This window comes from Meriones unguiculatus, chromosome 10 (genome assembly GCF_030254825.1).
Source record: "Meriones unguiculatus strain TT.TT164.6M chromosome 10, Bangor_MerUng_6.1, whole genome shotgun sequence".
Classification (NCBI taxonomy): domain Eukaryota; kingdom Metazoa; phylum Chordata; class Mammalia; order Rodentia; family Muridae; genus Meriones; species Meriones unguiculatus.
Genome location: NC_083358.1, coordinates 103,406,187 through 103,432,262, shown reverse-complemented (window position 1 = coordinate 103,432,262; position 26,076 = coordinate 103,406,187). Strand labels below are relative to the sequence as shown.

Here is a 26,076-nt window from a genome sequence, read left to right as displayed (position 1 = left end):
GACTGATATGGGGGATAATCAATGGCTTTCTGGGTGTGATGCTCCCGTCCTAGGAGGGAATCCATGTCTGGTACTGTAGTCAAGAGCCTGTGGCTAGAGAGATAACAGCTCCGAGTGGGGAAGCTTCTGCTGGGTTTTGTGAAATGTACGTTAGATGTTCATCAAAAATGCCTTCAAAACATTCGTGTTGGGGTCTGTAGATTTGTTCTGGTGTGAGTGGTAGCTGCAGTAGTCAGCAGTGACTGCCTAGACCAGTAACTGGTCCAAGTGCTGAGAATCAGTGACTGCTTAATGTCCAGCCTTAGAGGGGATGTCATTGTCACCCACTGCAAGGCTTGGAAAACGTCATGGAGTTGGAGGGGGGCAGGTGTAAGAGCTGATGGAAGGGGTGGGGTGTTGTGGAGTGCTGTTTTCAGCTCTAACATAGTCATTGTATTCTTGAACTCTCAGAGGCTGCGGTCACTTTTACAAGCCTGGGCTCATCACCATCCCCTCACAGGCAGGGGGCGCCCCAAGTCCCTTCCCTCCCTGACAGTTTATAAGCAGCTGATGGCCACTTCTTCAGTGGTGTGACCACCAGAAGGTGCCCATTCTCCTGTAACATGTTCCCAGGTGGAACCCACATTAAAGCCATTGGTTTGCACACACGCACGTACACTCAGACACACAATGTCACATATGCATGAAAAACGTCACAACGAAACCAATAGTTGTGTATAATTAATATATTCTAATAAAAAACTAATTAAAAAAATAGAGCCATCCTGGGCAACTTAGTGAGATCCAGCCTCAAGATAAAAGGGTGAGTGTGGCTCATTGGCAGGGCACACGCCCAGCATGTCAAAAGGCCTCGGGCTCAGTCCCCGGCACACAGGTTTCTTCAAAGCCCCCCAGTCAGTGGTTTGTGCTTTTAGGAATGTTACTTTGTGAAGAGTATTTGGGGAGAATGCTCAAAATTCACAAAGGATCCCCTGGAGTTGAGAAGCATTAAGAAAATGCCCAAAGAAGCCATGTTCTCTAAGAGCACCTGAAATCCCCAGGCAGCGTGAGGATGTGTGAGGCTGTGGGCCTCAGTGCTCTCGGAATGGAGAAAAGCGGGGGCCTCAGTGCCCCTCCTGGTGCTGTCACCACAGCCGTCATCTGAAATGTGCTTCAGACCACAAAATGTCTTTCTTCTTGTTGGAGGTATATGCTGCACCTTTGATCCCAGAACACAGTGAGACCAGCTCCTCCACAGCTTCACACAGCCAGTCCCATACCCACCCCTCCCAGCCTTCTGAGGCCACCATTCTGGCCTCTTTTAGCTGTCCACTCCTTCGCCCTCAGGATCTTCCTGTGACGCCTTCAAGCATACTTCCTTCTATATGTGAAGACAAGTTTACCCATCTGCTGTTCACTTCCTGTCTTCTCCACGAGAGTCTGTCTTGTTCTCGACTGTGTTCTCAGTCTAGCGAGAACTTATGGGTCAGTGAGTGAGTGACTGAGCGGATCGAGCTAAGGAAGGCATCCAGATGGGAAGGACACGCAGGTGGGTCTGTGCAGGGCCTCAGCACAGAGCTCATTCCAGAAATGGAAGCCTTGACCTTGGCAGAGGGGGCTGTGGTTGGAGTCAGGTGACGGGTGGAATTCCAGCTGCACCCTTCTCTCGTGTTCACACTAACCCTCAGGATGACTCCCTACACTTGAGAGGGGAACACCTGAACAGCTCAGGAGCCTGAACCACTGGCCTCTGCTTGGAGGTGGAGGACAGAGTTGTGAAGGGCACCAGCCACCAGGTGGGGCTGTCTGTCAGTGTGTGGTTCCTGGTTCAGCCGACTGGAGAACTCTCCAGCAGCAGGCTAGCACACATGGCATGCCCTGAGCCCATCTCCATTCTCCTTGGCAGACAAGAAGAGGCTGAGCAAGGAGAATCAGTCACTTGGGGAGCTGGATGAGCGCTGTACCCAGGAGAGGTAGGAAAGGTATTGAAATGCTTTTGTGGCCTGGCCCCTCTCTGGCATAGAAAGGATCCTGGCAGCCCACAGAGGAACCACCCTGAGAATGAGGTCAAGCAGGAAGGAATGAAGCAAGGATTCCTTTGGACCACCTCAGGGCAGGGTGACCTGTGGGTTCTTCAGGAAGAAGGCCACCTTCTGGGCCACAGCATCTAGCTCGCTTGGGTTGGCCGACTGAAGGAGGTTGCTCTTTGGGACGAAATAGTGCTTCAGGAAGTGCTGGCTCACACACCTGTGCAACTTCCGGACCAGGCGCAGGAGCGCTTGGTGGAAGACCTGCCAGTCCTTGAGGTGGGGGTATTTCTCACAAGTCCAAAAGAGCACGGTCTGCGGAAGAGAGATGGTGGGAAGAAGTTGAGTTTTCGCCGCTCTGGGAGGAGGAACAAGGTATCTTAGGAAAACTGGATTCACCAGGAACTCATGACCCATCGCCTCATGGGCCTGAGGCTTACCTGTCTGGCTCCCGCCTCCCAGTTATTCTCTCTCCCTTTCCTCTGACACCCTGATCATCAACACCCTCCCAGGGAATCAAACCTTGCTCCAAGCAGAGACCCTCTGCCTCCTGCAAGCGCTCACCTCCCAAGAACCCTACAGGATCGACTCCCCTCTTAGAAGATGGCTCTTGGCTTGCTCTCCCAGGACAGTCTTCCCCTCTGCAAGTCCAGGCACCTGGCTTAGTTCCGGTCTTAGAACTTCCCTTTATCTACTCCTGCGGGGAGTCTTCTGCCATTGATCCTGAATGCTGCTCTCTCAGCCCAAGCTCTCCAAGCATCAAGCCGAAGGCCTTTTCAGCCTCACCCCTTCTCACCTTTCCGTGGGTCTGACAGTTGGCCCACACCCTCCCTCTCTAACCAGCTGTCCTCCTGGCCTCCAAGACAATGCTCTTCCAGGCTTTCTCCTCACACCGCAGCTACTCCTCTTCACTCCACCCGCCCTTGCCTGCTCTGCCTGGAGGTTCCTGGGGTCCCTCCCTAGCCTCTTCTGCTCTTGTCCCACCCCCACCCCCCACCCCCCACCCCAGCCTGGTGCTCAGTACAGAGCCTCCTTCCCAGTAAGATGGGGGAGTCACATAGGGCAGGTACCTTCTCCAGGCCAGATTCTGCATCTGGCCTCCTTAGGCTTGGGTGTCGGAAAGTTGCCTCCGTTTCAACATGCCCAGACTCAACTCATGGCCTTGGCCACAAACCTGCTCTGCTTCTCAACCTGCTTATCCAGCCAGCTGCGCCAGGCACAACCTGGGGCAGCATCCTCCCTGTCACTCACAGCACAAGTTGCCCATCTTCCTGCTCACTGGTCTCTCAGACCTGCCACTCAGCTTCATCTCCCTCCCCCTGCCCTCCCCACCACCTCTTTGGTAGCCACTTAATCTGTATGTGCCTATTCCAATAATCAGCCAATCTGTCTTTTTTTTTTCAAGTCTAAATCTTCATTGATTTTTGTCCTTTCACAGATCTTCTCGCTGCTGGTTGACTAAGAACACAAGACAGGGTCTCACTATGTAGGCCTGGCTGGCCTGGAGCCGTATAGACCAGTCTGGCCTCATAATCACAGATATTCTTCTGCTTCTGTTTCCTGAGTGCTGGGCTTACAGGTGAGTACCACCACAGCTGGCTAAGGATATGATTGTTAACATGCTCTGTGAGGCCTGGTCCCTGCCTTGCTCGCCAGCCTTACAATCACTACTCATGTCAAGAACAATATGGAATCAGGCTAGCCTAGGTGCCACCATCAGTGAACAGACAGGGAAAACGGCACAAGACACAATGAAGCGCTGTTCATTGAGGAAGAATGAAGCCCTGTCCTCTACAGCAAATGGCTGGAAGCAAAATGGAAGGACATGTGTTGAGTAAAATGAGCCAGAGACAAACACCACGTGTTCCTTTCCACACATGGAACTAAAAGACAAAGCTGATCTGAGTGTGGTACGATAAGGACTAGGGATTGGGGAAGGGGTAGGGTGAAGGGGGCACAAAGCAAAGAGAGGTTGGATATGAGTACTGTACCTTGTACACATGAGTAAAAAATGTCACACCAAACCCAATTATATATGCAATTAAGCATGGCAATCAAAAATAATCAATTTTAAAAGGGCGTGTAGTTGAGTCCCAGATGAATGAAGAACACTTGCTGATCATCCAGGACCTGAGTTCAGTCCCCACTGCCCTGGTCAGTCAGCTCACAAGGCCCGTAACTCCAGCTCCAGGGAATCTGACTCCTTCTGGCTGCCTCAGGCACTTTCACATTCGTGGCACATACTCACACAGACACACGTTGGCAATTAAAAATGATAACATGTTTTTGATATTTGAAAGAGTGGATAATGCCTTCAATTAAAGTGGGAGAGGAGGAGGGAGGGAAGGAGGGGGAGAAGGAGGAAGGGGGGAAAGAGAAAGAAATACCAAAGAATAAAACTGACCACAATCTCACCAGATATAAAACCAGCTCAAAATGGATTGTAGTGCTAAAATATAAGGCCTGAAACTATGGAACTAGAGAGAGCAAGGGTGTTATCATAGGCAAAGATTTTTCTCTGAAAATGTTGAGTGAGACAAGAGAGGAACTGGCAGACACATGCTGCATACTCCCAGTCACAAGAGCCCCAGCACAGTGGGCTCCACAGAAGAGAAAGAAACAGTGATTATGAGGAGTTAGGGAGGGAGGGGAGAAGGGGCAAATGAAGGTTGGATGGAAATACTAAATTCCACAGGAATCTGCTTAAGTGCCTGCCGTCTACAGCAATTCATCCTGCCCGGAATAACTAGAGGAGTTCAAAGGCTTGCAACAGGAGGATTGGATGCACATTCTAAGAGAAGGGAATGCTGATCACCCTGGCTTTACATGTGTCTCAAATCCCTACCTACACCTCAAAACATTATGTGATGCAATGTGTTAAATTTGTACAATGAATCATCCTTAATGTCACATCAAAAAAAAAAAAAAAAAAAAAAAAAAAAAAAAGCAGGGAGTAGGGGAAGGAGAGGGCGGAAATAGGTAGAAAAGGGAGGTCGGGGAGGGAGGGAAGGAAGCAGAGTTGCTATCACCACCGGCACTGAATGACACACAGCTGGGGTTTTATATGCCCCCACGAGCAGAGCTCACCTGCAAGTGTTGGGTAGTGATGACCGGCCTCCTCCCTGGACACCACACGTCCTCCTTCAGCTGCCTCATGACCCGAAAGCACTGCTTGCGGCAGCCCCCGTCCTCATCCAACTGCTCAAACAGCACCTGTTCAGCCTGGGAGAAACTCAGCTGCCAGTGGTAGCTGGACCGGGCCACCAGGCTGAACCCAAATGACTGAAAAGGAGAAAATGGTTGGGAGAATGAGAAGCACGAGGCCGGCTGATGTAGAGAGCAGTTCACATAGCCAGGGGGACCCACAGGCCACAGCATGGGGCATGTCTACACGATGGAATATTACTCAGCCAATAAAAGAGAATGGAATCCAGTCGTTCATAGGAACGTGGGTGGAATTTTAGAATATAATATATAAAGCGCAATAAGCCAGGAAAAGACAACGGGCATACTGAATACTCTCGCTCCTGTGGGGATGTCAAAATATGGAGGCTTCGAGGGCAGCATGGGAAACCTCCTGAGCATCTTGAGTAGGCTCAGGGAGCAGCCAGCAGCGGCTGAGACCCCTCTACAGCATCTGCTTTTACCCATGCCAGAGCTCTTAAGGACTTAACTAGCCTTCACCTAGGCCATGAGCTTCTCCCCCCGCCCATCACCAGCAGAGTAGGGGACACACACACACAAGGAACAGCAGCTCTACGGCAGCCCCCTGCCTCTCGGAAAATGTATGGTTGACAATGCAACTGGCAAAGCTGTGGGCCCTCTCTGGAATGAACCCCCGCCTGGTCCCCCGTACCTTGACGCACTCCACCCTCTCTGCGGAAGGCCATCGCTTCAGACACCGAGGCCACTGGGCTTTCTCAGACCAGGCGGTGGGGATCTCCACCGTGGGGGCCAGCTCCAGCTCCACCTGGCCTGCGGACGTCTCCATGGCAACCCAGACAGCCGTGCGGTTTGCTAGCACACTGACCTTGCCTGGTGGGGAAGAACCAGAGGGACACTTGAGAAGAGAGAGCCTTGCTCTACACAAGCAGCGGGACGCGAATTGGTGAGCGGCCACTCCGGCCAGCAGTTCCACAGGCACCACGCGTTCAGCCACCGTCACGGCGTTACCAGAAAAACTCATGGTCTTCCCTTTTCTCCTCCCTCCTACAGAGCTTTAGGGTTCGAATGCCTGTGTACGTGTGTGCGTTCGTACCTGTGTTGTGGGCCTCACACAAACTGATCACAATACCGCTGAGCTATATAACCCCAGCCCAGCTGCTTCCCATTCAAATTGTAGGTTCTTTTTAGGAGGTTCAACGGAAGTCATAGAATAAGATGGGAGAGGGTCATACTGCTTCCTGTGAGGAGGAATCTAGCACTTCTGCAGCCTGCTTCATTCCACCTGGTTCGGCAGGGAAGGCAGGCGAGGGTAAGGACAGAGCTCTTCACTGTGGCGTCAGAATCTTGCTGACGGGTGGCCCTGACCCGGCCTTTCCTGGGGTGCCTTCCAGGGGAGTCCTACTAACCTGCTTTTCATTGGAATCAGTCTCACAGATGGTGTTTGCCTCTACCATCCGTCCTGAGAGCCGGCTTCACCCAGATGTATTTATTCTCCTAAACCCGCCTGATCATAAACCCCCACAGAGCAAGTCACAGCTGAGCTGGAAGGGGTCAGGTGGATAGGAGGGATTTTCCAAGCAGGCAGAGAGGAGGAAGTGAGTGTGTGTGGCCTTGCCAGCTCTTGAGCCGGCCTGCCCTCATTGCCAAGGCTCTCCTTTTCAAAACAGTGGATTTCTATTTTATTGGATTATTTTATTTACGTGTGCGCCTGCACGAGTTTAGGTGCTCCCTGTGCGTGCAGCAGCCTGCAGAGGCCCGAAGAGAACGCCAGATCCCCTGGAACTGGAATGACCGACCGGATCCTGGGAACTGAACCCGAGTCCTCTGCAAGAGCAGCAGGTGCTCCTAACCACAGAGCCATCTCTTCAGCCCCAAATGGGTGGTATTTGTTTGGGGGTTTGTTTGTTTGTGTTTTGGCTTTGTGACGGAAAAGGATGAGTGTTTTGACCTAGGCTCTGTCATTCCACTCCTTCCTTCTTAGGGAAAGATGGAAGCTTTTAACTGTGTTTGGCTGTCCGGAGCTATATAACAGTAGACAGCCCCCTGGCCTACATCCTACCAGAGAGGCCAGGGTAAGGAAAAATGCTTCAGCTTTGTTCACTGAGAGCTCCTCGCTGGACTGGCCCAGCCTGCCTCTCCCATGCTCTCCTTTCACGACTAGACCGTCTCCAGGAGCCACTGAACTTGGAGCCAGCCTGCCCGGCCCCATAGCCTGCTTCTGCAGATGTGGGTGGCCCTAGAGTGTGACCTCAGCCAGTGACTTAGTCTGCCTCAGACTTTTCATTTGTAAATAGGTACAGAAAAGAATTCTTTCTATTTTGTTTTTTCCCCAGGCTGGCCTTGAAGGATGACCTTGAATTTCTGATTCTCTTCTCTCCACCTCGCAGAGAGCAGCGATCAGAGGTGTGCAGTAGAGCATCTGATGTACGCAGCACTGGGGAACCGGATCCCGGGTGTTCTGCACGCCAGGCAAATATTCTACCAACTAAGCTGCGCGTGACCCGAGTCTCAGAATTAAATAGTCCACACAAGCATCTTCTATAATATCCAGGAACTACGACCAGGGCGGAGACTCTCAGGGCTGTTCCGTTCAGACAAGCAAACGTTTGCACTGTAATTTTCCCAAGATCAGTTTGCCTGCGTATGTCTCTCTGAGCAGAGGCTGCACATGGCCTGCCAGACAATGATGCTATCATTTACTGGACCAATTTTCTTGAATAGTCAATTAGATTTTTTTGTTGTTGTTGTTCTAGTTGGTTAGTATTTCAAACCTAGGGCAGAGGAAACTCTTGGCCATATTTCTTTGTGTGTTTGCAAAAGCTTATTTGTTGAATTGCCAAGTGAGCACATAATAAAAATAAATAACGGCTAAATTGCCCTTTAAAAATGAAACCCTGATTTTTGCTCCCAAGAACAACATGAAAATGCCTGCTTCGCCCAGCCCACCCCACACCCAGCAGGAGCATAATCCTCACGCTTCTCATAGCTCTTAATCTTCCAGGCATTTCAATATGTTTTTATCGTTGTTGGGATCCTTGTGTTTTGTTTCAGATTTGTTACCTTTGTAATCATTGCTGTGCCTGGCTATGTGTATGCATGCACATGCAGGTATCCATGGGGGCCAGCAGAGGGCATCAGAGCCCCGACGCTACAGTTGCTAGTATGAGTCACCTGAGGTGGGTGCTAGGGACGGAACTCAGGTCTTTTGCAAGTGCATCCATTCCTTTTAACCACTGTACATCCCTCTGGCCCCAACAGTTTAATTTTGCAAGACAGGATCTCATTGTGTAACCCAGGCTGGCCTCAAACTTGTAGTAATCCTCCTGTCCCAGCCTTCCCAGCGCTGGGATTATAGGCGTTCACCCCATCACTCCAGATAATCTGCTAGAATTTTAAACTGTTTGTTTGTTTGTTTTGTTTTTCAAGACAGGGTTTCTCTGTGTAGCCTTGGCTTTCCTGGACTCGCTTTGTAGACCAGGCTGGCCTTGAACTCACAGAGATCTGTCTGGTTCTGCTTCCCAATTTTTAACATTTAAAAAAAAAATCTACATTTTTTTCTTTTCCTTTCTTTTCTTTTTAACCATTTCTATTTCCCCCAGGATTCCTGTTTTTGCGTCGTTGGTTTATCTTTTCTTTTTGTTTTGTGCTGCCATTCTGCCATTGTTTCTGTTGATCAGCTCGTCTTCTTCCTTGCTGGTTTATAACTAGTTTTGTAATTAAGGAAATGAGGCAGTTTTTCCACATGCGCATGTGTGTTTATGTGTGTACATACGTCGGTCACCCTGTACTGTGTACTTCAGTGTTTGCAGTCGTCAAGGTCAGTGGGTCCTATGGCTACACAGCCTCTGCTGTGGCCGCTTGGTGCTTTCCGAGCCTGTGGTCTCCCCAACCTGTGTGCAGTCAGATGCTTGCTGCTGCACAGAAATGTGCTGATAACCGAAGTCCGGGTGTGAGTAACTTGCTGCTTTGAATAAGCACGTTGAGGTTTGGGAAGGGCACAAAACCCACAGCCTGAAGTGTGTTTGTCAGGTGGTTAAGTGATTGTGGAGAATGAATCCCTGCCCCGGGGATTTCACTAACATCCCCCCCTCCCAGAAAAGGTGACTGGCTCCCCTCCAACCTCCCTTCATCGGCTCACCTGAGAGGTGGCAGGTTTTCACGGCATTTTCCACCAGCGTCCGGAACACCTGGAGAACTTTGGCTGGCACGATGTCCCCCTCAATGTTCACATCTGCCTGGTGCCACGGCCACAGGGCCTTTGCGAACTGCTCAGTCTCTAGCCACTGTTGCAGGCCTTCAGGGTCCCGCAAAGGGCAGGTGAGCTTGGTGCCCTGCAAGTTGTAGTACCGCCAGCGCTGTGCCCGGGCCCCCCTGTACCCCGCGAGGCCTTTCAGGGGGACTGTGACGTGGAACAGGCTAGGGGCCAAAACCTGAGGTCAGAAAAAGAGAGAGAGGGGAGCTGAGTTCACACCCTGGGGGAGGTGATAGGCAGAGGGGTGCCGACCTGTCCAGCCAGGCAGCTCATGTGAGCACTCCAACCCTCAGCAATGTGGTGAGGTACGCAGAAAAGAGACCCAGGGTGACTGAGAATTACGTGTCTGTTTTGCCACGAACCCATCTGTGGCCGACGGAGTGACTCAAGGAGCTCAGGGGTTTGTGAGGCCACAAGTTAAACACGAAGAAAACCCAGAACTCTGGAGGGACCTGAAGTTTAGCAGAGAAGAAATGGAAGGGAAATAAATCCACTGAGCCCACCACGCAACCCAACTGGCTGTGCCTGTTCCTTCTCTGAAGCTACACCAAGAGGTCGCTTTGATACCGCTTCCCCAGTGAGTGACCTAAGGCTCAGAGGGGCTCGCAGACCACCCCAGGGACACTGACAGTAAGCAGAAGAGCAGAAACTGGGTTCTTGTGCTAGTTTGTTCAGGGGTTCTACTCTTGCCTGGTTCAGGAATGGATGTCTTGGGGTAGCTGAACGTTCTGGTACAAAAGAGAATGAGACAGAACTTGAAAGTGCCACCCTTTCTTTTCACCTGTCACAGTGACCCAGGTCAGTGTGAATGACTAACCCTTTCAGAAGCGCAATGAAAGCCTGTCTGCGGATAATGTGAGCCATTGAGATGATGAGGGAAAATGGAGGTGAAGCCACCCACTCCCACCCTGCAGGAACCAGCTAAGCAGTGGCCGGGAAGAAGCTGGTGGCCACGCAATGCAAACGACACTGTAAGCCGGTTGGCAGTGCGGATCTGTCAGATGGACCCTGAGCTCTGGCTGTGCCCAGACAGCTAACTGGCAGCCTCTTTGTTCATTTTGCTACATCTTCTTTGAAGAGAGTTATTTAAAGTTCAACGGCAGGGAATTTTTGTCCCTGGTCTGGGCAGCGACCAATTCAGCTGCAGCTGATTCCCCCCTTCACTCTCAGAGTACAGGTGATGGTTTAGATAAGGGTACCATGTGACTTCTGCTGTCCAGAGGCTGGGAGCACAAAGGCCTAAACTACAAGTTTCACATGATTCGGACCCACTTGCACATGAGTTCAAGACTACAGCTGTGGCCCTGTCCATACAGTGCTTGCCACACAGGCACGGAAGCTGAGTCCCAATCGTCAGCGCCCACCAAAAAGTGAGGCGTGTAGTTGCATGCCAGGAATCACAGCGCTGGGGAGGCAGAAACAGGCGGATCCCCACAGCTTGTGAACGTCCACCATAAATGAATCACTGAGCTCCAGGCTCAGCGAGAGACCCTGTCTCAACAGGCGAGGTTGACTCTGGCTTCCACAAGGACACTCACACCCACGGAACACATGAACAGGTACACACACATCCACCCCCACCCACGTTTCCCCAACAACGACATCAAGCAAAGACCAAAGCCCCTACACTGCCAGTCACACAAATCGTGTGCAATAAATACGCACCGAATTTAGTCCAGGGTATGGATTAAAGCCACTTTACGTGTTTTGTGTTGTGTTGTGTTGTTTTTTGTTTTTTTTGTTTTGTTTTGTTTTGTTTTGTTTTGTTTTGTTTTTAAACAGGGTCCCGTATCCCCAGCTGGTGTCAGATTTGACAAAGGTATGTGGTGGTTTGGATGAGAATTTCTCCCAGAGGCTCGGGTATTTCACTCTTGGTCCCCAGCTGATGCCTCCGTTCCGGGAGGTAGCGTGGTCTTGCTGGAGGAAGTGTGCCCCTGGGGGCGGGCTCTGAGAGTTCAGACCCTGGCTGCATTTCCAGTTCACCGTTTCGTGTTTGTGGTTGAAGATGCTTTCGGCTCCGGCTGCCACACCTACCGCCTGCTGCCAGGTCTTACCACCACGACAAGCTCAAAGGGACCATCTCCTCCAGAGGCTGCTCTGGTCGCAGTATCCCAACACGGCAACAGGAAAGTAAAACAGCACGCTAACACATGTCAAAGGGGACCGTGCAGGTGTCATGCTCCAGCCTCATCCTCCAGCGACCCTTCCCGAGATCCCGTGTGCTGGGCCTCGTGCGTGCTGGGCAAGCATTTTACCCACTAAGCTGCATCGCTGACCCCACTTCAAAGCCTAATAAGCAGGGCATGATGTTAGTCAGCACAGGATAAGTTTTGAGCTGTCGGTCTGGGGAGAGCGATGCAGTGTTGGTATCTCTAGTCCCGGGGCTGTATTTGCCTGATTGAGACTGGCCTGGGGAGGAAGGGGTGGGCAAGTGTTCTAAAGTGATGGGCTCAGAGCTAGTTTTACAAGCTTCCAGCCTTGAATAAGTTTCCTGAAACTGGACTCTTCCTCAAAATCCACAAGTCTCAGAACCTTGTGAGTGGACCTTGTACCCAGCAGCCCGAGACGTAGCGGGCCAGCCTTGGTTCTTGGTACCATGCTCATACTTCATAGGCTGAAAGTGCGCATATTGGATGCTGGAAGAGAAGCGAGCAGGAAGCACGCTCCTTAGAATCAAGCTCCTGGTGGGAGAACAGGCCACGGAAAACTAAGGCAAGGTGAGAGAGGTTTGTGTACAGAAAGATTGAGACCAAGAATGGCGAAGATCCAGAGCGACACAGAACCCGCCTTCCTGATTCTTGGTGGAGATGAGCCTGCAGCCCTGCCCACGGGCTGGCAGGGCATCTGTGTGAGATTGCTGCTGACTGTCACACACTGGCCCTGGCAGTTAGACTCAGTGGGATCCCTCAGCAGGCAGGGGATACATTCAAAGCACTTCTATAGTCCCTCGGGGCCTCTTGTACTTTCTTCCTTCCCCTCACCTGTACCCCAGAGACTATGGCCTTCAACTGCTTTTCCATCAGTCCCTCCACGACCTCTGCCTAGTTCCTTATCTGGTTATGTTTATCAGTTGTGTTTAATAAATGAGCAGGCTCTTAACTGAGCTTTGACTACGAGGAAGCATGCTTCAGAATCAAAGTCTGTGGAATGAGATCGGGCTTTAGAGCCAAATAGGACTCAACCAAGAGCTTTGGTTTCCTCAGCCCTACCTAGCCTCTGTGGTCTAGGGGTGTGGGAGCTCCCATGAGGAAAAGCTTCCTGTAAATGGTGTCTGGAAGAGCAGCTGTGGAAACCTGGGGCAGCACAATGTCCTCAGAGAGCTAAGATCCTCTCACACCCAGAGGCCCTCCCATCCAAGGGTTTGGGTGCTTCCTGAAGCTCCTCAGACATCCAGAGCCCTGCTTACCTTAATGCCGTCATTGTATGTGTCAGAGGTGGCCACCGCTTGGAACCGACTGTCCTGGTGGCTGACTTCTGCCGTCAGGCGGTGGATGACTTTCTGCACCTCCTCCACAGTCTGAGAAATCTGCTGGTGCCTCAGGTCCACCTGGGTGCAAGGAGATCGAAGAACAGTAATAGGGCCTGAGGCACTGGTACAGGCGATAAGACAAAGGCACAGTTTCAGGGCGAAGATGGTGTCTCCCAGGGCTCCAAAGTTGTTCACCTGCTTTGCTCTGACACTGACCAACGTGACATTTGTTTTCTTCTGAAACAGGTGCAATCCCTCAGTATTTATCCAGGGCTTACTCCTGGGCAGAGGCTGTCCAACAGCAATTAAAGCAACAGTAAATATGGAAGGGTGGGGTTTGGGGGAGGGGGGTATGTCCCATTGTAGCACACACCTGTAATCACAGCACATGGGAGGTCGAGGCAGGAGGATCAGAAATTCAGGACCAGCCTTGGCTCTGTGGTGAGTTCAAGGCCAGCCTGGGTCACATGAGACTCTGTAACAACAGCTCTGTCCCTCTGGTTGGAAACACGTGGTCGTGCATGGGTATGTAACTGTGCATAGAACTGTAGGGTCATATCAGTTTTTAAAAGTGCCAAAAGGAATAAAGACCAGTGGGTAAGGAGTGTGGCCATTTCGGAGAAAGAGGTCAGCGAAGGTGACATTTGAGTGAGTCACGAAAATAGCTCTGGAAAGCAGATTCCTAAAACTACTCAAAACAGCCAGATAAGAAAATCCCAAGTGAAAGACTTTCCATCTAAGCTAAGTCGTCCACCACTCCAGCCACCCGAGAGCTCCTGCAGAGACAGCCCACAGAGAGACAGAACGCGATGCGAGAACACACTTATCTGCACAGGTTTCATGGCCCACACAGAGTCCATCCACTGATAAATATTTAGTTAGCACCAGCGGTATGCGGGGTACAGACTCGACTATGCGCTTACGGCCCTGGAGAAGCCGCCTGAAAGAGAACGCAAGTGTGGGGGCTCCATCATGGGGCATTGTGGGGTGCCGCCTCTGGATAGAAGAGAAGGAACGCCTAATCTGCATGCTGAGATCTCTTTGATAGGTACAACTCCACCTACAAAGCACTGTCTTTGGAAAGCAAACTTGTACTGTTCAATGCTAAACACTCCACTGGACAGCAATTGCCCATTGCAATGTATTCACCAAGAGTCACGGCGCTTTGAATGGCTGTGCCCCGGGGAGGCTCTGCACCTTCCAGACTGCTACTGGAAGAAAGAATGTGATCACAGGAGGTCGGGGAGTTCAGATGTCAAAAATAAAGGAGGGTGCTTTTGGAGACCTTTGGTTAAAGGTCCTCACAGATAAGGCTTCTCCTACATGGCTGATTCAATTCCATCTGGCCAGTTTTCACTGAACTCGCACTTTTTGCCAGACAGATCGTCAAAGTAAGATAGAGTGAGATGGATTAAAATAGTCACAGTCAAGTGCTGGGAAAGACAGCCAAAGCCTGCTGAGGGACAGCAAAGGGACATTTGTCTAATCTGGAGGCCAACAGTCCTTCCTGGAGGCAGAAGGTAAGGTTAGAGGGAGTCAGTCAGGGGCCAGGGATCTGGCTGGTTGGCAGAATGAGTGCTTGCACGATGCCCTGGATGCCACCACCAGAACTCCAGAAACTGGCCATGGTGTGCTTGCGTATAGTCCTGGTGCTTTGGAAGAGGGAGCAGGAAGAGCAGTCTTGGCTTCTCAGAAAGTCCTGGGCTACACGGGACCCTGTCTCAATGTGTGTGTGTGTGTGTGTGTGTGTGTGTGTGTGTGTGTGTGTAAGGCGGCAGGTGCTGAGAGGCCCACAAGTGTCCTTAGAGGTTCCCAAACAGAATAAGATGAGGATCAAATGACCAACTCTTGAAGACAAAGGATCACCACTCCTCAAGAAGCTTGACCACGGAAGCAAACAGATTAGACAAACCAGCAGGACCAGCGGCAGGCTTTCTCAAACTGACACAGAGACTTAGGCATGTTTAAACACGGAGAGAAGTATCACTTCTGGAGGAAGAGACTGCACACTGAGAAGGGATTTCCCAGAAGGAAGGCTCATGCAAATCCCCAGGAACTAACCACTACCTTGCTTCAGAAGGAACTAAGATGGGGAGACAGGGGAAAGAGAAGAGATGCTGGGAACTGGAAAGATTTCCTACTTGGATTCTACTTTCTCCACAGGGTACGAGACAATATGGAAGTGGGAAGCTGGAGGGGGGTGAGGGATGGCTTAGGTACATGTATGTGTACATAGCGAGGGAATAGGGAGTTGCAGCCACGGTGAGGCTCGCTATGAGGTTGTGGGGTATGGGTGGGCTCAGTTGTAAGACAGTCTGAAGTGGAGGTGCTGGGTCTGGGGTGTGTGAGGCCGGAGTTGGAGGGCTGGGAGCGAGGTGGGGTTTCAGTCACCGGCTTTCCAGCCTGAGGAGAAAATGCTGCCAGTCAGGCTGGCAGATTATGGGGCATTGAGCAGGGACTAGTCTGCTAAATGAGTGTGGTGGGGGACATTACACAGGATCGCTACAAGCAGCACAATACAAAGGCCACACAAGATGTTCTGATTAAGTGGAATGCTGCGGTTAGAGCGGCTAAGCTCTCCGAAGGCATGGAGGGCCAAGGCTACTAATAGTAATGACTGATAGCCCCAAACTGCACAAATCTTTAAGTTCATGGTACGGTTCCACAGAACTTGAATGTGAAAAAAAAAACAATAAACACACATACAGTACACACATACACATATGTGTATGCACACACACATGCATGCACACACACATGCATGCACAAAAATGCATGCACACACACACTTATACATACATTCATATGTGCAAACACACACTCTTGCATTCCAAAGCTAAGTGTCCTAGGTAGCTTTCTATTGCTATGGACAAAAGCGTATATTTGGCTTATACATTCATATTCCAACATCAGGGAAGGCAAGGCAGGAACTCGAGCAGGAGACAGAAACTCAAGTGAGACCATACAGGACTGCTGCTTACTGCCTTACTCTCTGTGGCTTGCTCAGCTGTCTTTCTTATGCAACCCTGGACCCCCTGCCCTGGAGTGGTGCGGCCCATGGTGGGTTGGACCCTCCCACGCCAATCATTGATCAAGAAAATACCGCCACAGGCTTGCCTACAAGCCAAACTGATGGAGGCATTTCCTCAGTCAATGTTCTCTCTCCAAAATGACTCTAAGCGAGGCTGGGCATGGTGGTGGCTTCCTCCCGCCATGGGAGGCAGAAGCAGGTAGATCTCAGAATCTGAGGCCAGCCTGGTCTACAGAGTGAGTTCCAGAACTGTCAGGATCACACAGAGCGTCAAAAACCAAACCACATCAAATCAAGCCAAACCAAAACAACCACAACAAAGGCTGGAGCATCTGTCAAGTTGACAAAAAGACGAACCAGCACACTAAGAAAAGGTCCACTGCAGTATTGATATGACCAAGAAGAGGGCAGAGGGCAAAGCGCCCTGGAAAACAGCCCTCCTTGGAGAAAATTCTCCACTGTGAACTTGACCGCTGGGCAGAGCAAGCTTGAACGCATCCTGGAAGGTGCCTATAATCACTCTCATTATCCAGGTGCTTAGCTCATCATCCTGATGTGTTCTGATCTGCAGCTGTGAAAGTCAGACCAGAGGACTCAGCCATCCGGAAGCTAAGACGACAGATTCTTCTCCGCCACTTCTGATGCCTCGAACTTAGCATCTTAGAATCATGTCACCTTCAGAAATCACCTTACCTGGTGTCTCTGAATAGAGGACCAGAGCAGTGGGTGGCTCTCCCATGTCACACTGGCAGTTAGAAGGAGAACTAGCCCGCGTGCACAGGGTTTCCAACGCCATTTTCCAGCACTCTTTACCACACCCTCCAGGACAGGAGTGCTGTGAGTAGAAATCCCCCTCCCCACTCCTCACCACCCCCTTAGCTTCTTCCTGGACCTAGAAAAGGAGTCAGGGCTCATAGAGCATGGAGTCTAGGGCTTCTGTCCTGCGCATGCTACTGACTGTCCTTGCATGCCACAAAAACTCTAGGGTAACACAGCAGGTGCCAGACAGTGGTGTGGGCATAGATCAGAGCCTTAGACAGGTCTGTCCCCACAATGCCTAGGCTGCTGAAGCTGGGTGAAGTTTTCATTAGGTGACGCTCTGCCCGCTCCCCCCACCAGCAGGTTGTATCCTGAGCCTAGACCCTGGCAATCCCCTGAACTATTGCCCTCACTAATCTTGACTGAGCCCAGAGAGACAGAACAAGAGGATCAGACCTCTGGGTAAGAAAATGCACAGATGAGGCGGACGGCAGGGAGTGATTTGGGGAAAAGATGGATGCTTTGCCACAGTGCAAGCCTTTCCAAGCCCCATCCAGAATCCTTTTCCTTTATAGTCTCTCAATTATCAATGAGCCAGCAAAACAGACTCATTGCCAATTGTATTTCAGACAAAGAAAAACTTGAAAATAAATATGGGGGGGGGAATAGGATAATTGAAGAAAATGGACTGGAGACATAATTCAATCCAAGTTTGATCTTGGGGGCCTCTCCAGGTGTGACCTACCTCTTCTGCTGATAAAGTCAACCAAGGAACCAGAAAAGGCCCAGCCTCTCTTTTCAAAGGCTGCATTGTGGGTGTGGCAGAGCCTAGGCAGTCCCAAGCCACACTTAATTACCCAGGCATGGAGGCTGGATGCTCCAAGGTCACCCAGGGCAGCGGATGGGCACGCCACAGCTTTGCCCGGGGCCTCCCGCTCCCCAGGTGCGTCTACGTGCCTGCACAGACGTCCCTGTCTCATCCCAGGCTCCCTCCCCTCCTTCCCGGGCTCTGGCTTATTGTTGACACACAAGTCACTTGCTGCTATTAATAGCTTAGGTTTGTGAATAATTTACTGTTTCAAACATAAATTATTGGGAATTCTAGACTGGTCCTTGGAACAACAGCATGCTGACTCATGAGTGTTGTAACCCTCTTCCTTGAATTCCATGAGAGGGCACGAAAGCAGCATTTGGAAAAAGCTGTTTGGGGCGTGGCTGCACCCAGAACAGGTGGTCTACACGGATCAGCTGGAGGACAGGGAGGGAAAATGGCTGAGCACTTCCTCCCAGACAACAGAAAGTTAGGCTTTTGAATCGTGGAATTGCTCTGAGGCCAGTGATCGTTTAAACAGAATAAACAGGCACTTTCCTTGTACTCTGGAGGCTCCCGGCTTAGAGAGAGACAGACAGACATTTCGTGACAGGAGCAGAGGAGACAATGGGCTAACTCTTAGGCTGGCTCTGGGAGGAATGTCGGGACCACCTGGTTTTCGTAGCTCGGGGCTCAGCAGCGGCACAGCAGAGCTGGGGTTACTCAGTCCTTCCAGGGTACCAGGTACTTTGCAAGAACAGGAGCACCGGAGCCTCCTATACTGTAGCATTCATGATGTTTCCGTACTATAGATGGGGAAATTGAGACTCAAGAGGCCATTTGCACCAGAGTTATAGGCAGGCCGTATTTACTAGCTCAGATTCTGCTTCCCTAAAAGGAAGGGCAGCTGAATACAAAACCCCTGTCAAACAGGGGTGGGGGGTAAACCAGGTTTCCTCCTGGTTTAGGTCTATCAAAACCTAATACATCCTCCAAGCCCCCGTATCCGTTCCTTTCTGTGGACCACTTCTCCCATCAGAGCCAAGGCCCTGCCTTTTGCTCTGCAGGTCTCTCCATCACAGCCTGGGGTCTGCCGCAAGCTGCAGTTGGCCCTCTGACTGTACCCAGAATGCCCCCCTTCCTCCTGGGCATTAAGAACAGACTCTGTGGGTGCACCTGGTCATCCCTCAGGCATGCACAGTTTCTTTCCCATTTAGCAGACCACACCTCAGCTTTTGGGTTTCCACAAACCGCGGAGCAGGATCTGACATGAAGTAGAGGTTCTGTGTGTGTCTGTGCGACAAAGAGCTTGAACAGAGGAGATACGGCCTCTGGGCCCCAGCAGTTGCGCTGACACCTCGGCACCTTTGCCATACAGCCATGCCACTTCAGCCAAGTCCGTTCATCTCGACAAACCTCTTTCTTCCTCTATAGCAATGGAGGGCGGTTAATGGCCACATTGAATCTTAGGGTGCACCTCAACCTGTCAGCACCTCACAGCATCTTCCCTTATCTTCAGTGGACTCTGATGGTATTTCAGACCATATCTGTGCAAGACACTCTGGAAATATGCAACCAAAAGAATGTGTCAGGGATATCGTTGGTCCCTCTGAGAAGGTGGAAGGAACCGCCAAAGTGTAAGTCAGCGGCCACGGAAGTGTTATGAGTCAGTGTACAACCAATCACCAGTGTCGGCTCCACAGTTCCCAACGTGACCCAAGTGTTCTATGCCCCAGCGTTAGAGAACCTTTAAGCCAACTCTGAGCCAACAACCAACCAACCAACCAAACAAACAAACAAACAAAAGATAAGCCTGAGGTTTGTTCCTAGGGGGCAGAATTAAAGGCAAACCCACCTTCAAGAAAAAGAGATGAGCGAGGAGGGTGCTCTCAGACTGGGGGCAAGGGCCTGGGGCCTGCTGAACCCTAGCTGAGATACATTCTAGCAAGCACTCAGCCATGATTTCCAGGCCAGACAACGGACTCAAAGGATCTGATTCGTTTTATCCCCACAGGAGACAGAAATCCAGGTTCCTATGTTTCAAAATGCCTGTAGAAGAAAACTTTAGAATATGCTCTAGAGATCAAACAGACCACGAACCCAGGCTGTATCCCACATGAGGAATACCATGTATGATTTCTGCTACTGGGAATGGCCAGAGACTAGAGGGTCGAAGGACTGGACAGATGAAATCACTTGAATGCCAGGCTAAGAAAACTGGAATGTTCTTGTTTTTCTAGAGAACATAGGACCCCAGGAAGATGCCAGGCAACAGCACTTCTGTAGAGGAGGGATGGGAAATCACCTTGTCCACGATTGTTTTCATACACATAGATTTTCCTTATTCTCCCTTGATGGCTTGGTCTAAAAAGTGTGCTCTTGTCTCATTGTGATAAAATCTTTGCTCTGTTTACATAAAAGGCATGAAAGCCAGAGCCCAGTCCCCGCCTCTCAGCTTAAACCGTTTTGTCTAAACATTAACAACATGCCTTAGAAGTTTCGGGTGTAAGTGGAACAATGGAACAGCTTAAATTTAATAATATTTTAGGTCCCTACAAAGTCTAACATGCAAAGAGCTTAAAATTGAAATTAGCCCTTCTCTTTCTCCTCGTCCCCATCTTTCCTTCCTTCCCTCCTCTCTCTCTGTCTCTCTGTTTCTGTCTCTCTATGTCTCTGTCTCTCTCTTTTTTCTTTTCTTGAGGCAAGATCTCATTATGTAGTCCAGGCTAGTCAGAAACCCACTCTGTAGACCAGGCTGGCCTTGAACTCACAGGTATCTGCATGTCTCTGCCTTCTGAGTGCCAAGGCTAAAGGTGGGTACCACCATGCTCAGCTTATCAAATAATATTTTTTAAAGATTCATCTTTTTATTTTACGTGCATAGGTGCTTTGCCTGCATGCATATGTAAGTACCACAGTGTGCCTGGTGCCCATGGAGGACAGAAGAGGGTGTCAGATACCCTAAACTGTAATTACAGGTGATTGTGAACCACCATGTGGATGCTGGGAAATCTGGCTCCTCTGGAACAGCAGGTAAGGCTCTTAAACGCTGAGACATCTCTCCAGCCCCCAAACAACATTTTAAAACTATCAGTTTTAGAGTTACAAAAAAACAAACAAAAAAACCTTTGTCTTAAGTTCATTTGCTTTCTTTTTTTCTCATGAGGCAATGTCCCATGTAGCCCAGGATACCCTCAACTTCTGATCCTCCTGCCTCCACTTCTCACATGCTGCTGATATCACACGTGTGTGTCATTGTGCCTGTGCCTGGCTACCCATTTCATTTAGACCCACATTTTATGGAAAAGAAGTACGAGGCTCTGGTAATTAACTGGCCACACGAGATTCTGTCCCTAGAACCTCAGAGACAAGATCCGACTGTCTAAACCTCCTCAGCAAGCCGAGGGTAGTGGTGCTGTGTTCCTGAGAACCATCTAAGATCTCCAGAAGTGGGGACTTCTTCTGACCAGTGTCCGTGGGGTGGAGAAGTAGAGGGTGTGCCCAGGAGAGGCCAGCCCTGGCTCACCTTACTCAGCAGGCAATCGTCTGAGCCTCCCTCCGGAGGAGACTTCATGGCTTCTTGGCCGATCCCCAGGATAGCAGCAACCTTCTGTTTCCTGTCCCGGTGGAGGACAAAGCTGGTGGGCAGCTTTCCCAGCAACGTTACTCTCTGGATGAAACTTCTCTGCAGTTGTGAGCAAGGACCAGGCACTTGGCCTCTTCTCGCGTGCTCACTGAAGTTTTCCTTTCCAACCTGGGAGACTCCATCTGCCATCTTTCAGGGAATTACAGAAAGATTAAAAAGGAGACTTGGTGAAAATGAATGGGAGCCTGTCTGTGTTACCTGATGTTGGCTTATCCTGTTTTTTTATACTCCTGTCCTGACACCAGGTGCACCTTGGTGCCTACTATCTTTACATCTCCTTGTCTACATCCTGTTGACAGTAAACATCCCTTGCCCTCCACTCCTAAAAAGTCTGCAATTGATTTACTTCCTTACCGTAAACAAATAAGAAATTGCAAACAAGCCAGCTGTTTCTCACAAGCCTTGTCAATCACGTGAAGGCCAGGACTGGCATTAGAAAAGCATGAACTCACAGAGGCACTCCTGTATACAGAGGAATATACAGGCATGTGCAGTCTTCCCTCTCTCCCTCTCTCCCTCTCTCTCTCTCATATACACACACACAGAGTAGAGACATACACACAGAGAAAGAGAAACAAGCACGCGAGTGCGCGCACATGCGCGCGCACACACACAGAGGCAGGCTTACAAACAGGCAGATACATGCAGAGAAAAGTAGGGCAGAGTCCTACCTCTCACCTGCTGACCTTAGAATGTGATTTCCTTCTCCCACTTCTCCCACTTTGAAGGCTGGCGTTCAAAATAAACTCAGTATGAACAGGCCCCTTAAGAGTCTAGGACACATCTAGTTTTACCAGTAAAACTCATCTTAGAAAACAGCTCAGACAGTAAGTTCCCAGTCTGACTGGCTGGAGCTAGTTTTAGTACAGGGGAGGAATATCCCAGAAGCCTGATATTCCTGAAGCTCTTAAATATCACAGCCTGTGTCAAAGTGAGCCATAGGACTGACAGCAAAGCTGGCTCACCTCTGAGCAAGGCTCACCTCTGAGCAAGGCTTCCAGGCAGGCAGCTCCCCAAACCAACCTCCTTGGTGCTCAACCACAGCCAATCCAGCCTTTCCACTCTCTCCTGTGGCCCCACATTTGCATATCCTCCCAGACAGCTCCCGGGGAGAGCCACCTCAGACCCCACCCACCTCAGACCCCGCCCACCTCCTGCCTTATATGGACTGCCTTCACAGGACTCCGTCTGCCAGTTCAAGGTCTTACACGGGTCTGGAAAAGTTGAGGATCCACAACTGCCTTGATTTTCCATGTTACGCCCTTTTTATGGCACATGATCTCGTATGGTCCAGAATCTTCTTCCTTTGGTTCCCTTTTGTTACCCTGGTCATCATCCCAATCTACCACATCAATTCTTCCCAAATGAAACAAGAAGCAATTCCCCTTAACCTGCCTCTTGGAATTTTCTTTTCGCGTCACTTTCAATGGCACCGACGTCCCCATTTCCCCCACCTGCTTCTGTTTTTGCCCTTGCTTCTGCTTTTGCTGGAATCATTACCTCAGGGTTTCTGTCCTCTGACAGACCCTTTCCTGGTAACAGTAAATGGTCCCGGGTTTCTGGAATCAACTGTCCCAAACCTTCCTATTCTCAGATGACTGAGCTACGGGAGGAAGGCAGAGAAGGAAAGGCATCATGAGCTCAGGGCAGCTGCCTGCAGTTGCATTCCCTGTCATCAGATCTCGGTGTGTTGTGTGAACACAGCTCAGACTCACTGGAGGGCCCGGTTCCTAGTAGGAACCATAGCACAGCACTATGGCACAGACACGGGCTCTGGCAGCTCCTATCAGACAGGCTGAGAAAAACAAGCTTTCCTGGCAGATACCGATCTCTAGATAATTGGACAACAGGGCAGCAAAACTGTTGAGAAAGAGTGTGCCTGGAGCACTGTGCTAGCATCAACAGGGACCCAGTTAATTCAGGCTTTCCTCCTTCCTCTGGAAACAAAGTTTTCATTCTTCATGACTCATAGCAAGGCAGGTTTGAAAATGGAAGCCAGCTTGAGCTCAATCCAGACTGCGAGGAACAGGGCAGGTGAGATGGCTCAGCAGATAGAAGAGTCGGCCACCAAGCCTGAGGAGCTGGGTTAGATCTCTCCTCGCCTCTCAGGTAGAAGGAAAGAGCCAGCTTCCTCAAGCGCACCTCCACACACACACACACCAGTAACAGGTAAATAAATGTAATAGATTGTGAGGACCAACGACACATTCAGTGTCTGCTTAAGAAAGTTTTCGAAATATTGTACTTATTTATAGTTTTGTGTTGGGGTCAGGTGGCGCACAAGTTTAGGTGTCCATCCTCAGGTACCTTCTATCTTTTCCTTGAGATGGAGTCTTTCACTGTCCGGGAACTGCTGTGTTGGTCAGGAGCTGGCTGGCCCAAGGTCGTAGACCCTCTGGCCCTACCTCCCAATCGCTGGATCTCAGGGACATGCCATTGTGCCCAGCTCTTTACATGGATTCTGGGCATCTGAATTCATGTCTTCGTGAGTTCAAGACAAGAACCTTACTCACTGAGCCAGCTCAAGGTTTTCAAAACCTTAAATCAAACCTAAGATTCACTCACTCTCAGATGGCAAGAGAGGCATAGTAATTCCTACCTTACAGCTTAGCACTAGGGAGGCTGAGGCAGAAGGATTGTTGTGAGCTCAAAGCCAGCTTGGGCTGAATGTGAGACCCTGAATGTGAGACCCCCAAAAAACATACAAACAAATAAACAACAACAAAAATGATCCCAGTTTGGGAAGGAGGGAGGGAAAACCTGTGATTCTATAGATGTCCATGCATTCCATCTATTGACAGCTAACAAAATACTTTAAGGTGCAAAACATTCACTTCGTGCATTATAAATTCAATTACATGTATGATCCTGTGATCACTTCAATTATCGTCTCCTTTCATGAAAAGCCGGACATAAGGGAACTTGGGACTGGATGTGGCACAAGGCGGGATCTTACTAAACATTTATTTTCACGATCCACTTTATTCTCTGAGGGCAAAGGGCCTTCTTGTCACGTGTATGGATCATTCTCCCATCTTTCTGTCGGGTCACCTCATGCAATGCGTCCTCATCACAGTTGCAGCAAAACAAAAACAAAAACAAAAACAAAAACAAAAAAACAACAAACAAACAAAAAAAAAACAACAAAAAAAAAAAACTGTCTCTTTTCCTCTTGTACTGAGGCCGTTTGACCTTTGGCTGGGTTCGGAAGCAAGGGTTCCCAAATTTACACACTTATGTGGGCAAGCAGAAGCTAAAATAAATCTAGACGGTGTGGAAATGGAAGAAGATGGGACCTAGGGTGATTTCAGGAGCATTTACTCAGGAAAGGCGAGATGGCTCACTCAGTACAGTATTTGTTGTTCAAGCATGATTCTCCAGCAACCATGCAAAACACCAGGAACAAGTATCCCATGCTAGTGCTGGGGAGAAGGAGCAAGGAGGAGCCTGGGGTTTGCTGGCCAGCCACACTAGCCTACTCAGAGAGCTCTAGAAAAACAAAGTGGACAAAAATCTAAGGGACTATACCTGAGCTGACCTCTGACCTCCACACTCACATGGATACACACACACACACACACACACACACACACACACACACACAGAGCTGACTTCAACCCAGAAAAAGCAAAGCAACAGGAGAAGATGTTTCTGCACCTGAAGGAAGTCATTTTCACAGCCTAATGCTGGCAGGAATGCTGAAAAATAGCCCAATAAGGAGAACAGCCTAGAAGCCCAGAGAAATCACCTTTTTGTGAAAACCACCACTGTTTCTGGCTGTTTGAGGAATGTTATACTGTTTCCTAGCTACTGGGATTATCCCAGCACCCCTCAGAAAAAACAGAAAACAGAGGATAACTTCACAGCAATGGCTCTGCCGGGCACACAGCCTGAGCTCAGTGAGTGTGGGAAAAGCCAGGCTGTGAACTCCAGCCTACGGAAGCAGGGCAAAGACAGTCTGGCTTAGATGCAATAACTCTTAAGAAATATGGCTGGAGAGATTGCCCAGCAGTGGAGAGTACATACTGCTTATGGAGGATCTAGATTTGGTCCTGAGCACCTGTATTCAACAGCTCACAACTGTCTCTAATTGCAGCTCCAGAAGATCTAACGCCCTCTTCTGGCCTCCTCAGGTACCTACATAAACACGGATACATGCCTACAAGCATGAAGAACACACATATTCACATAATTAAAAAAAAATAAAATGTTTAAGAAGAGAGGAAGTATGAGAAATTATTCAGTGTGGGCTGGAGCAGGGACATTTATTTCCCAGGTCTGTGTCCACCCAAGTGCACAAGATCACACTTTTCTGAATCTTCCTCATTCAGTGAACTGAGCCCGGAAATCAGCCCAGAGACCTTGTAGTTGTTGTTTGTTTTGTTTGCTTTAACAGAGGACAATCATCAAGTTCATGAAGCTCTTGATATGGCTTGGATAACATTTTATTTTCAAATCAAATCTCCTTGCTTACTTAGGAAAAAAAAAAAGATTGTATTTTCGTTCAAAACTCTTCCTGAATCCAGGACACCACCCCAGTCATGGGAGGCCAGGCTGTTTATAAGTTGATGTCACTAGAGAAAGTGATGAGGGAAGCAGTACAGGAAGAGGGCAGCGTCTCACTCTTTTTTTTTTTTTTTTAATGTCGTCTGGTAACTGCTGAACCGCTGCTCACCTCAGTTTCTGGGACGTCTGAGTCAGGAGGAAACACCTGGTTGATGGAATTCGTGGTTTTAGCACTTGGTCATACAGAGGAAGGCCCCTTCCACCCCACCCTTTGTGGCTTACGAACCATGACAAATCTGCCTGACTGCTTACTCAAAAGAGACCGACGTGAAGATATAGGTGCCGATAAAGGCTTCCCATCATAGATTTCTGCCTGTGTGGCCATCTGAGCTTTGACGAGGAGTAAGCATGACTGAGGAGGTTTATTCAAC

General features: G+C 49.8%; 1 protein-coding gene across 6 annotated transcripts; it reads right to left on the bottom strand.

Annotated features, from left to right (window-relative positions):
- Window positions 1-710: 710 nt before the first annotated feature.
- Window positions 711-22,208, bottom strand: Mab21l3 (mab-21 like 3). 6 transcript variants are annotated; one of them, XM_021660221.2, is made up of 7 exons: window positions 22,122-22,208; window positions 21,020-21,268; window positions 12,830-12,970; window positions 9,310-9,601; window positions 5,863-6,041; window positions 5,094-5,288; window positions 711-2,321 (listed from the first exon to the last, which is right to left on the bottom strand). In XM_021660221.2, the coding sequence occupies exons 2-7, from the start codon at window positions 21,266-21,268 to the stop codon at window positions 2,088-2,090; spliced, it is 1,290 nt and encodes a 429-aa protein (XP_021515896.1). In that variant the 5' UTR covers window positions 22,122-22,208; the 3' UTR covers window positions 711-2,087. The 6 variants fall into 6 exon arrangements, with proteins under 6 accessions (XP_021515896.1, XP_021515898.1, XP_060248955.1 ...); XM_021660223.2 differs by having other exon boundaries at window positions 22,105-22,141; XM_060392972.1 differs by lacking the exon at window positions 22,122-22,208 and adding an exon at window positions 21,811-22,115.
- Window positions 22,209-26,076: the final 3,868 nt, after the last annotated feature.